The 16,795-nt window shown below is 41.9% G+C and overlaps 1 protein-coding gene across 1 annotated transcript; it reads right to left on the bottom strand.

The window, feature by feature from the left end:
* Positions 1–897: 897 nt before the first annotated feature.
* LOC111072426 (fizzy-related protein homolog) lies at positions 898–16,263 on the bottom strand. Its single transcript, XM_022364281.2, has 5 exons — positions 16,163–16,263; positions 12,731–13,101; positions 9,791–10,043; positions 1,993–2,226; positions 898–1,926 (listed from the first exon to the last, which is right to left on the bottom strand). Exons 2-5 carry the CDS (start codon positions 12,850–12,852, stop codon positions 1,099–1,101), a joined length of 1,437 nt encoding a protein of 478 aa, XP_022219973.1. The 5' UTR covers positions 12,853–13,101; positions 16,163–16,263; the 3' UTR covers positions 898–1,098.
* Between the last annotated feature and the right edge of the window lie 532 nt (positions 16,264–16,795).

The raw sequence follows: 16,795 nt of genomic DNA, 5'->3' as shown, positions 1-16,795 counted from the left end.
ACATTTTAAAATTGTATAAATTTATTCAATATACAATATATAGTGTATAAATGTGTGTGGTTGCTGTTGTGTGTGTTGTTTTGTTTCGTTTTGTTTTGTTGTGAGGGTGTGCTAGAAAAAAGCAAATGCATACGCCGCATAGTATGCTATTTCGGGGAATTAAGTCTTAGAGGCTAGGCAAAAAAAAAATGAAAAGAATATATATATGTATCTATATATATGTATATATATATACAAATATAGTTTTATCAATTGTCTTAAAAATAGTGTTTACCAAGTTAAGAAAAAAAAAAAGGAAAACCAACAAAAAAAATTCTAAATATATCGCATATAAATTTTCTTTTTTACGAATAACAAATCAAAATTTTAGGCTTAGACTTGGTTCGGTTTCAGTTCTTGTTTTGCCTTGGGATGTTCCCAACATCGATTGAGTTCTTCCTCTTCTTCTTATAAATGTTGCTAAGTGTTAGACCTTTCTATACAGAGACTCTTAAACTAAGGACTATAAGCTATTGATTGGTGTTAGTTCTCTTTTATTGTTACTGTTGCTGTTTCCATTGCTGTTGGCTATTTTGGTTTATTGTGGCAGCCAGATATTAATTAAACAAACGAATTTTTATTAGCAAATCGACAAATGAACGATTGAGAGATTAGGCATCTGTCTGGGGATGTACTATACCATATACCACTCGCTCGCTTTCTCTCTCACTCTCTCTCTCTCTCGTATAATCGAAATCCGTAACTAAATGAACACTTTCCAATAATGTTAACATTAAATTATGGTAAATCTCTATTCGATTTAACGCTACATTGCTTGTTTGTCGTTTGCTTGGTTTCTTGCGTGCTTGATTTGCTTGATTGATTGAATTATTGGATTGGCTTCTTGTTGCTTGTTTGTTGTTAGTTGTTATTCCTTTTTTTGCTTGGTTTTGTTTTGGTTGCCTTTGGCGCCTCTCTCAGTCTTCGTGGCAGTGTGGTGGTGTCCCACCACCTGCCCAATAAGCCCCCACACACAACATGTTGGCGAATGTGGTGTGTGTATAAATGATGTGTGTGTGTGTGGTGTGTTCGTTTAGTGTGTGTGTTTGTGTGTGGAATCTATCTGATGTTGGCAAACAAGTTAAGGACAGACTTGTTCTCCTTCTGGCTGCGCGCCTTGCTGAACACATTCCAGAAGCGCAGCGTCTCATCACCGGCGCCCGTGACAATGGCCTCGCCATCGGGACTGAGCGCCAGATAGAGCACACGGTACGAATGGCCAGTCAATTTGGCCACCTGCGTCAGCGAGGGGTACTTCCACACCAGTATCTGATTCTGGGAGTAGCCGTGCGTGGAGACCAGCTCCGAGGAGTGCTTGGACCAGGCTAGATTGCACACCTGTGATCCAGTGTCCACGCACTGCATGGGCTGGCCGGTCAGCGTGTTCCAGAATCGAATGCAACGATCGGCCGTCCCGCCGCCGCTGGCCAGCAGTCCGTGATGGTGCGGGGACCAGGCAATCGCCTTCACAGCGGCCATATGCTCCGTGTACGATTGCACGGGACTCACCGAGTGCTGGTTCCACACATACAGACGATTGTCGTTGCCGCCGCTGGCCAGGTACTGGTTATCGGGCGACCACTTGAGGCCGCACACCTCCTGACGATGGCCGGCCAGGCGGCGCTCGGACTGGAGCTGTGGTGTGCGTGTGTCGCGTTGGATGATCCAACGGTCGCGCGATCCGCTCGACAGTATGTCACTGTTCCAGGCCAAAGCGCCCACACGGGCCGAGTGGCCATTGAGTTTGTTGATCTGCTTATTGGCGGCCACATCCCAAACGGTCACATAGCCATGATGTGTGCCCACGGCTACTGTGTTGCCGCGCTCGTTCCACGACACCGAGGTCACGGTGTTCGAATCCGGACTGAGATCACACAGGCGAGTCACCTAAGGAAGGAAAAATTAAAGCACATTAGTGGGACTCCAATTTGGAGGTTTGCTTCAAGGACTCACCTGACTGGTGCAGGCACTCCATAGATAGACACAGCTGCCCAGGCCCACGGCAAGGACATTCTGCGAGGACCAATCGACCAGATTCAAATAGAAATCATCCTGGAGCTCCGGTGCGTCGAGCACCTTGAATGGAATGCGAGAGATCTTGCGTGTGGCCTTCCGGGGCGAACGCAGTAGCTTCTGGCTCTTGGCGCTCACCGGCGACAACGAGTACGGGCATTCGCCATTGTAATCCTGCAAAACAAGAGAGAGAGAGAGAGAGAGTGGGTGAGTGTTTTTCTTTTGCGGTGATCTTTCTTTCATCAACGTATTGTCGTTCCAGTTGCAGTCGCCCGATAAATTGCCAAAGCAAATTTGTATCAATTTCGTATCTACGGACCATGGTAAAAAAAAGGTAGTCGCTGATTTTGTTTGCTTCGAGCGTACTTGGGGCGACAATTAACGCCTCGGTGCTAAAAGCTACGACCGCGGCTGCCCCTCCCTCACCCCTTTTACTGCCTCGCAGATTCCACAAGCAACGAAAACTATTACTAACTGGCATTTCAATTTACATTTGGCACGCATTTCAATTCCGTGCCCTTCCACACTTGGGAGCCACTCTTTACAATTTCATTTCATTTATTTGTTGTGTGTTTGCATAGAAAATGCGAGCAGAATGTGTGTTAAGCGTATGCCCAGGCCTAGGCCTATGCCTATGCGTATTTTTGCCCTTTTCCCCCCACCTTCACATTCCAGCAACAGCAGCAGCAAAAGGCGCGCGACCATTTACTTTACGCAATTCTCGCATTTAAAATGCGTGAGAGCTAGAGAGAAGAGGGGGGCACAGACAACACGCACTCTAAAGCTAAATTGTGCGTGTTTGGCGAATGCAATACAGAGAGAAAGAAGATGTCAGATGGAAGAAGAGCTTGCTGTTGTTATTGTACTTGTGGCTTAACTGTAAATACATAGAATGCAATCTACGTATGTATGTATGTATACTCCAAGAGAAAGAGCGAGTGTTGACTAGCAATAGGAGGGGGGGTAAAACAGTTACGAGTACGAGAGTAAAGAGAAGTTTTGCGGTTCTCGGGTGGAAGTAGGTGGCAGTGGAAGGAAAAGAAGAAGGTTAGAGCAATATTTGGAACACTTGGTGCTATGATCAGTGGAGTGGTAGTAGGGAGTAGCAGGAACAGTCAGTGCTCTGATTAGTGAGTGGAAGTAGTGAGTGAGAGGATCAGTTAGATTTAGAGTTCATGAGTGAAAGCTTCCTATTGCTTCCAGTTAATAGTTCAGAGAATGGAACTGGGAGATACGAAAACAGCTCTTAGCAAAGAAAGAGCGAGTAGCAGCACCAGTTGATTATATAGTTAGTGAGTGGAAAAAGGTAAGAGAAAGAAAGGCACATTGAGTGCAGTGATTATTGAGTGGAAGTGGTAGGAAAACTTAGAGCAATTGCATGACGTGCGGTAAATGAGTGTTTTTGAGTGAAAGGTATCCTAGCAAAGTTATTGAGAACGAAGCTCACTTAGCATAAAAACCACACATATTATATTCAACTTTTTATTATTTAAAACACCTCCACATTTTTGCTTAGCTTGCTAGTTGGATCCAAAACTTGTAGATAGTTTCCACATACAGCCCACACGCCAGCAGAAAACTAGTTACATTTTGTTCCCCTTTTCTATAGAACTCTCTATCGCTTACATCATCTACCCTTTCATTCCATCCATTCCATCCATCATTCGAGTCTGAATCATTTCAAATAGCATTTGTCATTGTGGGTTTGGTCAGGTTCCACGCCTTTCACGATTCCGTTCTCCGATAAAAGAGAGCAAACATCCCGACAAACACAAGTACCCCCCACCCGCCTCATTCCACTCTGTTTCCCAAAATACACTGTTTTTCCCCACCCCAAAAAAGATAAGCAAAAACATGAGGGAGCTTTGACCTGTTTGGCTGAAGAGGTGACCAACGTCTTATACCACATGCCACATGCCCCATCCCATACCATCTATCCAGTCCAAGTGGATTGGAGTACAGACGTCATGCCAAGGCTCTAAATTCGTTTAACAAATTAAAATTTAATTCAATTAACATTTGGCAGAGAGACGGACGGAGGAAAAGAGAACCACAGATGAGACAAACAGAAACTTAATTACATTTTTTTTTGTTTTGTCTTTTTTTTCCAGAGAGACTTCGTGCGTGTGTGGAGAGCCCTTTAAATCGTCTCACTTTACACTTTAAAAAAACCACAAAAATACACAAAAACACATAATGGAAAGGAATGCTTTTAGATACCCTTTCCCATTCATTAGATGGCTTTGCTAATAGCAGATCAAACGGTTGATAGAAACTGCTAGACTGTGTCGTTTGATAAGACTTGCTCCAAAGAATACCCTTCCCCTCTGAACAGCAATTCACTGTTGTAGGAGAAGAGGAGAAGAAGGAGAAGAAGCCTCACACATCTCTATCATTTAATAAAGCCTAGGAATATCATTAACAAAGCTCAACAGATTCTCTTTTTTATAATCGAAAATATATATACACAAAAAACCCATAACACCCATATGTTCCTAAAGGGTATATTTGTGTGTACATATATATACTTATGTACATAGATATTTAATGGCTCTCTTTTTGGCCTTTGTGCTTCCATTTATCTGGGGAATGTTACACACTGAAAAGCAGTTAAAATAGCTGCGTGCTCCTCCTTCTCTCCTTCTCCCATAAAGCGTACAAGCAACTGCCATTAAATTTAAATGTTTTTCGATGCCACCGAAAACCGAGTGGAGACGGGGGGGACTGGAACTGAACTGGACTGGACTGGACTGGACGGGGCTGGACTGTTGGTAAGCCTATTAGAAATTCAATTGTTAAAACGCGTAAAGCTTAAGTACACGCGGGGGGGGCGAAAGTGAAGAACGGGGGATATACAGACATTTGTGTGGTAGTAGCAACCTCTCTGACAAATGGCAAAAGGAAATCCAAAAGCTTGTACCTGATTAAAATCTCTTGCAAAACATTTCCACACACAACTCCAATTTTTGGATGCCCTTTTCAGCTTACACACACACACACTACATACAGAGAAAAAAGAGCTGAGACTTAAATATTTATTTAATTTTAAATTTATATTAATAGATTTACCCCGAGAGTGAAAAATGTAACTAAATATTTCATGCAAACTTATTCTAATATATTTATTTTGAAGTGCTATATACTTATTAAAATTAATTATGGGCCTCTTTAAAAATATTTACTTTTTTGATAAGACAGACGTTTCTTTCAAAAACATACTGAAAATATATATGAATATATTTGTGATATTCTGCCGAAAGTAGCAGTAAATTTTCAAGGGTATCTAATGCTTCGACCCTTAAAAATCTAATGAGAATTTTTCCTCTGGCCCTCACGCATTTCTTCTCTCTTCTTTGTAGGCCTTTTTTCGTGCTATGTATTTATGTTTTTGTGTGGGGTTTTTTACCCCCTCTATTTTTTGTGATTCGTTCTCTTATTTCTACTTCTACCACAACTTACCCCCTCTCTCTCTCTATCTCTGATAGCTAACAGAGGTGGGTACTGTACTTTACGGTGCACTCAAGTACAAACCTCATTCATTCATTCATTCAAACAAAACATTCAAATTTTTTAGCTTGCCGGCCGGCATTTGTTTTTAATTTTTTTGTGTCTCCTCATAAACTCTCTTTTCGGTTCGGTTATACCCCTCTTTTATTTGTCGTCTCGCAGAAGGATTGTATGATTTCGATGCACAGAATGGTATACATTTTTAACCCAAATAAATGTATCTGATTATGGGATTAGCATTAACATCTAAAAACAAGTTTGCATACGAATTTAATATCACCACAGCCCTATTTTCCTTTCGCTTAGGGAAAATTTACGGTATGTACAGCGAATCAAGCGATTTGTGTGCGCTTCGTGTACCCAATGCATTTATAACCAAAAGATCTGTTCAGGGGTATCAAACGCTGCGTTGCCAGAGACACCTCTACAAGCCTTTCTCTCTTTCTGGTTGTTGTTTCTGTGGGTCTGTGGGCGGCGCTTGGAGCACAAGCTTATAAATTAAACAAATAAACAACCAACCAGCGCAGATCCGAGAACAGTACGAGAAGACGGACTGGGGAGCTGGTAGAGAGAAACCCAACCAATGTGAATGAAAAAACCGTGAATCCACAAACAGACAGACAGAGAGTGAGGGAGAGACAGAGAGAGATGAGAGCGGTGGCTATGTTAAAGGTAATGTGAACCTGTCGCGATCTCGGACCAACTTAATCACTGGGCCAGCACCGCCAGAGATAGAGCCACCAGCAACAGCAGCAAGCACAACCACGAAAATAGTCATCGTTAATGCGATGTTAATGCAAATGTCTGCTGCATAAATTAATAATTATAATAAAAAAATTCAACAAACAATAAAAACGAACAGATTTTTGTTGGTTTTTTTGTTTTGTTTTTTTTTTTGGGCCCATGTGGAGAGTGGTTTTTCTATAATTCTCTTAATGGCTATTCGAAATGGTCGGACACGACACATAAAGAATGGTGGGGCAATGAACAGGTGCACGAAATAATCGGGCGAGACGTGCGGATGGTATTTTTATATTTTATTTTAGTTCAAGCTCAGAATGGTTGTTGGATCGTGCAGAACCGTGAGTGAAGATTAAAAAGAAATAAGCTATGGAATTCTTAGAAAAACAAAGAGATCAGGATACGTTTGGAGACAAGCTAGCAAAGTTCGCTCACCAATAAATCTTCAAAAATGGAAAAAAAAAAAATATATATAAATTTGAGATCGCATACAGCAGCGTCCATTGGTCCATTTTTTTCTGTATGGATTTCAAAGGGGTTTCGATTTTGAAATACACTTGTAGCAGTGTGATATCACATGAGTCTGGAGACAAAATTTGGTTGCTCTAGCTCTTATAGTCCCTGAGCTCTATGCGACAGACAGACATGAATATATATACTTTATAGGGTTGGAAACGCCGGGTATAAAAAAATGACAGATCGCTTACACCACAAATACATACAAGTATCAATGTAAGCATTCATAATTGGATTGATATAATAATTTAATATGATACATCTAAAGCCATCTATCATATTCAATTAGATTCCGATAATGAATGTATTCCATCTTAGAACACGCCCCCAAAATGCCCAGAGAATAGCAATATTTAAAATTCTCGATGAATCCCCAAAAGTCCAAGCCCAAGTCCAATCCTCAATGGCCAATCCCCCAGGTCCAATCAAAACAATAGCAAATGTCCAAAAAAGTGTTGAGACCATTTATTTTTTCGTGGCCAACTACTGTTGTGGGGGCCTCGTGACGGTACGTGTGGCAGAGAAATGGTGGTGTTGGTTGTGTGCCCCCCCAACCGACAAACAGACAGACAACCGACCATTATTTATGACAATAACATTGCGACCGCACATAATTGAATTACATATTATTTGTTATGACTCTTATGAGAGGCAGGAAGGCCCCCGCAACACCCGCCACAGCCGCATGGGGTTGAGTATATTGGGGTGTGGCCCCCGGAGATGGATAGATAGATAGATATATTCGTGTTAATTGTGTGGGCGTGATGTAGATGAATGGCCAAAGATTTCAATGACTGAATGGAGTGAGTGATTGTGGCCCAAAAGCCATCGAAATCATTCGACAGTTGCCAAACATTTGACCACAAAAAAAAAAACCAAACAAAAAATAGAAACCAAAGCAACGGAAACCTCTCTTAGCCCCCTACTCCTCTCTCTCCAGCTTCTTCCATTCCATTTGGCATCCATTCGGGTTAAACGAGTACACCGCCACCGCCGCCGCCACACAGATCTCCACAGCTATTGACTCAAGTGTCGTTTTAGACCACTGAAGTAGTAGTTGAAGTTGATGCTGGTGGATGATGGTGGAATGCCATCGGCTACACATCTTCGCTACGGTCCGGTTCAATTTGATTCCATGTATACCCTCCCTTTCATTGCCATCAGATATCATGGGGAGCTAACGAAGTCTCTTTCCATGATAATGAACTGACCGATGGGCACTGCTGCATGACACCTGATATGTAATCTTCACTTTTCCCCACTACTTAAAGATCTATTTGAATTAAAATGTATTAAAAAATTCAATGAAACTCATTTAATGGCAGATTTCTTTACCCTTAAATATTTATCTATAGCTATATCTCTTGCATATCCTGATGATATACCCTCCCCACACACACACAGAGAGAGAGTATTTCTAAGTTTTTTTACGTGTGTGCTCCACGCTTTTGTCTTTCATTTAATTTCTCACTTATTTGTTTTGCATTCAGCGGGGAATGCTCTTATTGTTGTTTTTTAGGTGGCGGCTGCTTCTGCTGTCATCCGGCAACGTGTCAACTGTCAGAAATTAGTCAAAGCAAAAGAGAGAACAAGGGCGCAGGGCAAGACAGAGAGACAGCCTAAGCAAATGGTCAGCGCAATTGAAGAAACATAAATCTGTTAAGCGGGCAAATATGTCAGGCTTTCAGTCAAAATAATTACGAATAATGTTGATGATGACCCGAATCTACAAGACGAGTGGCAACAGTTTTCTTTTGTTTTTTTTTCTTTTTGGGGTATTTCATTTTGGACCCTTGAACACTTGAACAATCAGTCCATAGATGGGAACCGACTGCGAACAATGGAAACGGCTGTGGCAATATACACACATCAGAAATAGATAGATAGATATATCTATCTGTCTGTCTGTCGTGTCTTTCTGTCTGTCCGTAAAGATACCAAAGAGAGCAGCAGGCAACTGGCAGCAGCATCACGCACATTGAAATCAAAGTGTGTTAACCTCGAGGTTTCAGTTTTGGTTGAACAACTTTTCCCTCGGACTCTGGTCTTGGCTGGCTTAGGCCTAGGCCAAAAGTAAAACAATTTTCAGCTAAAAACCGGTTACCGGTCTGCAGTCTATCCCCATGGGTATGGGAATCCATTCCATAATCAATAGAAACTATATATGAGCGACGGCGAGACGAAGACCTGTTGTCCCACACTTGTGGCTGAAGAAAAGGCTTTTCCAGCAATGCAATGAAAAATTTCCAAAAGAAAAGCACTGAAGGAAATGGAAGAGAGAGGAAAAATCGAATTTTCACAAGGAGGTACATGGAGCAGTACAGGAATGCAGGCCACGGAGACACGAGGCTCTACTTGAATTGAGATTGAGACCTTAGATACGTGCAGAAACTTTCAAAGAGACAGACATTGAGCGGGAGGAGTGCCCAACAAACGAGAGCTAACCGATGGGCGCTGCCGCATGACATCCAAACTGAAAGAGAACTTGGACAAGGCTTAACCCGGAGCTTTTAAAGAGGAGCTAAGAAAAAAAATGGGGAGGTTTGAGAGCATAGGGAATTGTAAAAAAAAGAGACTAGACGAGACAGCGAGAGAAAGCTTTCAAGCAGGATTCCACAGAGATAGAAATACAGAGACTTGGAAGCAGCAATGATGCCAGGCAAATCTTTGCTTTCGGTTCATTCAACTTTAGAGTCTGGGAAAAATTAGAGCCGACAGACGAAACCGACCACCAGACACCGGAGAGCGGGCCATTGGTCACCCCAATTAGCACCGACTGCAAATTCAATTAAATGCATTCTGCGATCGCCACAGATACACAGATACAGATACAATACACCGCCAATCAAGAGACACGACACGAGAGCTGCCTCACAAAGAGTTCGGGGTTCAAGTTTAGTTCATGAGTTCATTGGGGATCATGGGAAATGGGGGAAGGGACGGCGACGGATGGGGCAGCGCTGCGGCGACTCACCTGCTTTGTGGGGGATTGATATTTGAAGAGACTTCGCTTTGCTGCTGGTGTATAGGCATTTTCGTTGCGCTCCTCGCCGGCGGTCTTCACATCATCTATGGCCGTGCCAAGGAGCTCGTTCTTCAAGAGGCACGAATAGGCCAGACTATCGCGTGCCGTCTCCCCACAGTCCCGCTGCTTCTTGCTCGTCTGTGGTGAGTTATCATTCGACTTGTTGATCGACGCAAAGTTTGTCTGCCAATTGTTGTTGGCCCTGCAGCGCACACGAGAGGAGAAAAGAAATATATAAAAAAAAAACACGAATTAAATTAAAATGTTAATTGGATAAAGAATTAATTGTATTCATATGGTGATACGTTGCGAGAGCGGCTAAGGCTAGACAATGGCAAAAGAACAAGAAATTCCAGACAGATACTACCCATTTTTAGTAAAATCTTACTTTGATATTTATTTAAGGATATCATCTTAATGTCTCAATTTAGTTCTCATATACATTCATCGAATGATGCGAACAAATTTCCCATAAGCGATCTATCCTATTTATCTATCTATCCACATATTTATCTATCCATCTATATATTATTTATCTATCTATTAATCCATGATCTATTTTCTATCATCTATCATATATCTGCCTGTATATCATATAGCATCTATTCAATTCCAACGCAATTCCTCAAATCGAGTGTAAATTTCAAGTAAAACAAACATAAAACTGACCTTTCTATACATATATCATAAATATTTATTTATAGCACCATATACATATTCACCATAGTTACGTTATTTATTATTACAACTGCTTTTATTTACTTTGCCAACGACATCAAAGACACATAATATTTGTGGGATTGTAACTGCCAATCTGTCGGTCGGTCAAGGGGGGGGATATGTGCATATGGGATATCACAGATATTGAGCTGAACGAAGCGTGGAAACCTTCGTTTCACTTTGCAGCGAAAATATTTCAATCCCGGCCCCCCTCCAACCAGACAGCAGTAAATAATTTTATGCAAACGCGTTCAAATTCCACTCCACTCTGGAAGCGTATTGTTATTATTTTTTGTTTAGCCCATAAAAAAACATAAAAAACGTGTGCAACGTGCAAACAAAATTATTGACGGTCAAATTGTGCAAAATTCGCACAAAACAAAAAACATTTCGCAAAAATAGCAACAACAACAAATAGCGTTAATAATTTGCCATGAAATTTTTGGCCAAGTGTGAGAGAATTCTAACCCATTGTCCCCCAAGTTCCAGACTCAGCACCAGCCCCAGCCCCACCCCACGGATTGCATTGCACTCTTCGTGTTGAAAAACTGTTTACGAATGCAATAAGCGTCGGTCTCCCTCCGTTTTTGATTATCTGACAAACGCATTTCAAGTGTTCACTTCCACCTCAAATAAATCAAATTTCATGAACGGATGAGCGGATGAGCAGCAGCAGTGGCACTCACAGGAGGGAGGAGGTGGAAGGTTTGTACGTACCGGATGGCAGGGTCGAATGACAATTCCATTAAAACGGAAAAGCTTAAGCGGGGGCAACGTTGTAGCGAGATTAGATTAGGTCTCGATACTTCCCAGCAGTAAAAGAAAGTTTTTACATTAGGAGAAACTAGTTATAGATCCTTCTAGCATAAATAGACTTTTAGCTTTTACTTAGCGAGATATTAAACCTAGCTGCCAAGACTATAAGATATATCCCATGCACAGAGGGAAATGCTGATCAAAGAGCCAAACTCTTGAACCTTAATTGTATGGACGTGCATGTAAAAGCAGACGAAAACCCAAAACTTGACCTTCAAGGCGGAACAGATGAAAGGTGGGGGAAAACACTAATTACATTTTTCAAGAAAAACAAAAAACAAAACTTTGACATTCGTTTCAACAAATTAACAAATGTGAGTTACGACGAAAGTTGTTACGATGCACGGAGGCTTCTCTTCCAGCGAACTCTCTTGCCACTGCCATCTCGCTCTCTCTTTCTCTCTCTATCATTCCTCATCTCTCGTTCTTCCACCAAAAAATACAAAGTTTGCTTCACTAAAAGCCAAAGTTCAGATTTCCTTGCTTCCCAAGAAGTTGAATATTTTTGTTATTGTTAGAACAATGCTCTCTGCGTTCGTTCTCCATTCGCTTCGCTTCTCTTCTGCTCTGCTCTGCTCTTCTCTCTACGTGGAACTCATTAGCCAGTGTAAGAGAGAGGAGAGACCTGCTGTTTTTTTTTTTTTGCTGTTGTTTTTTATGGGCGGACAGAGAGTCACCGTTATAGCCCCAACGAGGCGCAGCGAGGCGGGAAATTCATAGTGCAACCATATACGGTGGTGCCCCTACCCCACCTTCTCTTCCTTCAGCAGTGTTTGTTCTTTTAATTGGAATACACTTTGATTTTAAAACTAACATTCACTTTTATGAGGCACCTGAAACAAGGAGAGGGTGAGCGCACCCTGTTCTTCTTACTCCACAGACTATAACCTATACTACCTATCCTACCAAAAACATATTCAAATTTATTGATAAAATATCGTTTAAGTCTATGGGAACCTTTTTTTGTGCGACAAAACTTAGTTTTTTCCAAAGATACTTCAATCAAAATAGTTCAGTTCTAGGGATCTCTAGTTATTTGATTAGAATTGGATCTGCCAGCAGATCGCAACGATCGGTCAGGGTATCGAACGCTTCGGTGACTAGAAGTTTGAATTATTCTCTCACGTTTTTCTGTATAAAATTTCAAAGCGGAAAACATGACGTAGCAGAACGAATAACGGGCTCAAAGACTGCAAGAGTTCATTGAGCTCTCTCACTGATTTTCTCGCTCTCTCTCTTTTGTTTTCACTCTATTAAATCACTCACTTACTTTTCCACTCAATCTCCTATTTACTCACTCACTCTCCTAATCATTCAAACCATGTCCTATTCGCTCACTTTGCTCTCACTTACCTGCAGGGTATGAAACGATCCAGCGATGTTGGTGTTGTCGACGATTCCAAATTATCAAATAGATTACGTGCCACCGGACTGCAGTGCTTCAGGATGCGCTTCTCATATTCCGGACTAAACATCTTTACGCCTCAGATCTCTGGGCCTCCTCGTGTCGTCTTATGGTTGGGGGTATTTTTGTGTGCAAACAAAAAATGTAACGCAAAAATATAACCAACGCAAATACAAAAATTGGGATGCAAAAATTAAACGAAATTCTCCAAGTAGATCGATTGGTAACAAAATAAATCGCTTGTTTGATGCGAGGATGATTTCCTTTTGGTTTGAGATCCAAGAATTAATGGTAAAAAATATATATACGTAGATGGAAGCTGCAAAAGAAAGGAAAGAAGACGGAGGGGAAGATAGATAATTAATTTGAATAGTTCTTTTGTGGCTTTCGAATTTGAATAAAATTGTAATTTATTTTTGTTGGTGTTTGGTTCGACGACAGTTTGGGCCTGTTGTTGGGCCATTAATCAACGTCTGGATTGTCTGGATTCCAGTCGCGATTCTGTTTGGCATGGATAATCCAGTCAGGCAAAGGCAATTGCCTTTCTATTTTCTTGTTTTTTTTTTCCCCCCTCACTCACTCACTTCATGGGGGCGTATCAATCACGGACACAGCCCAAAGCCAGAACGCCAAAAGTTTCTACGTACGAAAAGAACTAAGAACCGAAAACAGTGGAGTTCTTCTGTTGGCTGTCATGTATTTTTGGATGGATCTTCTCGGTAGTGCGTTATGCATACGAAAAAATAGGCTTTCGACCCTTTTCGGCCCGCTAATTAGATCCGCCCCATCATATCACGAAGCCAGTCCCCTGCCCTGCCCTGCCCCCCCGTTTGTGGTGGTGGTGGTCAATGGCACGCGGCCACTATGGGTTGCATCTATGTGGCGTGTCTAGACCTAATTAATTTATGGGCGTTAAGTGTTGCTTGTTTGCGGCATGGGATTGCCGACGGGTGGGTGGGGGGTGGTTGTTTCTGTTTGGGTGAAACTTACTCAGCTTAGACACTTCCGCATTGGGTCTCCCTTTCTCTTTATTTCTCTACTTCACTTTGTAGTTGATTATTTTACACAATTTCCTCCTTCTTCGGTTTCCTTCAGTTTCATAGAAAATATATAATACTATTTGGAAGTATGACGTGACTGTTTCGGGTGAGCAACGATCTTAAACTGATTTGAAAATATAGACACAGTCTACTCAAAAGCAGCGTCTAAGGCAGCTATGACTAAGCCGGGGTTTCAATTACAAACATTTTTCGGTTTTTTGGTTTGGGTTTGAGTTCGAGTTTCCCGTCAAAAGGGGCAGATAAGGTTATTGATTCGCAGGTACCACCACCAACCACCCTCCGAAGTGGCAGGTACCCAGCACCAGTCACACGGGGCACCCAAAAGGCACGACTGATAACGCTGGTAAACATTTGTGACTCAAGTCCCGCAGAGTAGAGAATATTTATATTTTTAAGCATGTACGAACATGTCGCACACACACGGGACCCCACTCTGATAAGGAATTTGGGTGCCGCTTCGTTGGAAGCCCCGAGCTTCAACTGTAAATGCAAGGGGAAACGTGTGAAAGTTCATGATTAGTGGTATGCATGTAGTTCCGCTAACCCGCTCTCTTGGAAGTTGATCGAATGTCAAAATTCATCGGAAAAAAATCACCCACCCGCATGGACTGCCTCTTGCCTCATGGTTAATCTTTTCACTCACTCTCGCCGCCACGTTACTACTCCTCCTCTCTCCTGCACGCCCTCTGCACTCTCTCTCTTTGAGGCTCTGCTCATTTAGGGTTCAATGCACACACAAACACACACACACACATAGGCATACGCTCTGTATCTCTCGCTGTCTGACACTAGACAAATGTTTTCTTTCTCCATCGATCAAGGACAATGAACCTTGGGTCTCTCTTTCTTGCAGCCATAATCAAACGATCCCAAAGCAACGGCACTCTCCTCATGTTTGTACTATTTTTAGTCCATGACTTGGAAAAGATTCATCAATAATCGAGCGCTGCTGTGGCGGCTGCTGCTGTTGTTTATGCCACATATACAAATACATACATACATTTGTATATATGTATATACTTACGCAGAAGGTCAACACACAAGTCGCCAAGAAGAGTGGAGTGCGGGTAGAGTGATAATTCTCCAAAATGGAGCTCTGTGGGAGCCAGAAGACGACTATAAATATCGTACAAAAGGCGGTGGGAATGCGGTTATACCTCCATCCGTTATGTGGTTGGTTCTTGTTCCTGTTCCACCTTATCAGCAGCAGAGGCATGACCATGTGCAAAGTGTGATAAGAAAGAGGGCCACAGACAACAGCAAGGCAGTGCAGTGCATGGCAGACGGCCCCTGCCACATCACTAACCCAGAGAGACAGAGAGAGTGAGCCAGAAGGGAGAGCAGAGGCAGGAGCCAAGTTATAACTAATTTAAAGGTAAAGCAGTACAACAGGAGCTTGCTTCTTTCATAAACATGTGACATAAAAGGAGCAAGGATTGCCGGACTGCCTTACCATTATTAGTAGGTATGTACATAAATATATACCACAGCAGGAGCCAGAGAATCCATATCCTGAGAGAAAGAGGGTGTGTGGTGTGGCGTGTGTATGTGTGTGTGTTGGTGAGAAACAAATAATCGATGGTTTTGCGCCCCCAAAAATGCATGACCAATAGCAAATTATGTCAAGGACATCACTTACACACACACACAAACACGCACACCGAGGGAGGGAAGAACACACATTAACTGGGATACACACAAGGCCCAAATGCAAATGCTTTGGCTAAATATTTAATTTAACAATTTGCAGCAATTGCTAGTAATACTATTATTTGTTGTTGCTTTTCCTATTGTGCATGTACAAACGCACAGACAAACAGATAGATAGACAGAGAGAGCGTCGTGGTAACAACGGCAGCTACAACTGCGACCCGCGACACATGCTTGCCTGCTCGCACACAATGTAGTGGTACAGCTAGGGTAATAGTGCATGCCGTAAAGAGAGGAAAAACACAGTTACGTTACCCATGTGCCAGACCTAACAGTGAACTGTGTTTAGTTCTCTCGTTCTCTTTCTCTCTCTCACACACTAAATGCAATAATCTTCACTTCTTTTGGGGGATCATTCTATTGTTGTATCACACACCAAACAAACACACACTATTTTCCAATAACTTTTCGCGGCAAACACACTAAAAACGGTTAAGTTTGATTTCCATAGTCGCTTAGAGACAGCTTGTCTCTGCACTCAGAACCGAAGAAGTTTTTCCTTAGCGTTTGTATGGTTTGATGCTGCTTGTGCATTGCCGGCTATTCTATTCACAGTTGCAGCAAACCCCCTATATTGTTGTTACGACGACAAGGCACTTCACGACTTACAATTTATTTTGTTATGCTGGTTGTCTCAGCATCTGCGGCTAGGTGCGCGTTTTTACAAATAATTTTTACGCAAGCTAGGGATGCAGTGTGACCGCGCCGATAACGCTACAAAATACCATCCGGGCAAAAAATAAATACCATTAAATACCATTTCAGTTTCGAGAAATATCAGTCCATAAAAAAACCAGGGTAATATGGCGATCAATCGAGACTTAACCCACTTAACACCCCTCTATTTAAAAAGTTAAGCACCCTTTGTTAAACCGGGGAAAGCAATGCTGTTTGTAAAGGATCCTTGTAGCTCCATCCTCCCCTTTACTTACAAAACAAAAATGACCACCGACATCATTCACCTTTAATGCGTAAAATATGTTAAAGTTACATAAATTTTCCAATGGATGTATTGAAATTACAAACAATATCTCAGGTCCATAATATCCATTTTTGCAAGGTATTCAGATTTGTTGCTCATTTCGTTCCAAAGTTGCAGAACAATCCTGCTAATTCATTTCCCCATGTTGCTGAAATCTTACCACGAAAAAGAGGGGGATTCACCCAAAAAAGCGCTCTCTTCACCTCGAAAAAGAGGACAAATTTTTAAAAACCACCACGATTTTATCACGAACGAATAAA

Source organism: Drosophila obscura, unplaced genomic scaffold, assembly GCF_018151105.1.
Source record: "Drosophila obscura isolate BZ-5 IFL unplaced genomic scaffold, ASM1815110v1 contig_165, whole genome shotgun sequence".
Classification (NCBI taxonomy): Eukaryota; Metazoa; Arthropoda; class Insecta; order Diptera; family Drosophilidae; genus Drosophila; species Drosophila obscura.
This window is presented reverse-complemented; position numbering and strand designations above follow the sequence as displayed.

Excerpts from the sequence above, each read along its gene's own strand:
- LOC111072426 (XM_022364281.2), bottom strand. The coding sequence starts at position 12,852 with ATGTTTAGTCCGGAATATGAGAAGCGCATCCTGAAGCACTGCAGTCCG. Across the intron at positions 10,044-12,730 it reads GATCGTTTCATACCCTGCAG|GGCCAACAACAATTGGCAGA; the intron begins GTAAGTGAGAGC and ends TGTGCGCTGCAG. Across the intron at positions 1,927-1,992 it reads GGAGTGCCTGCACCAGTCAG|GTGACTCGCCTGTGTGATCT; the intron begins GTGAGTCCTTGA and ends TTCCTTCCTTAG.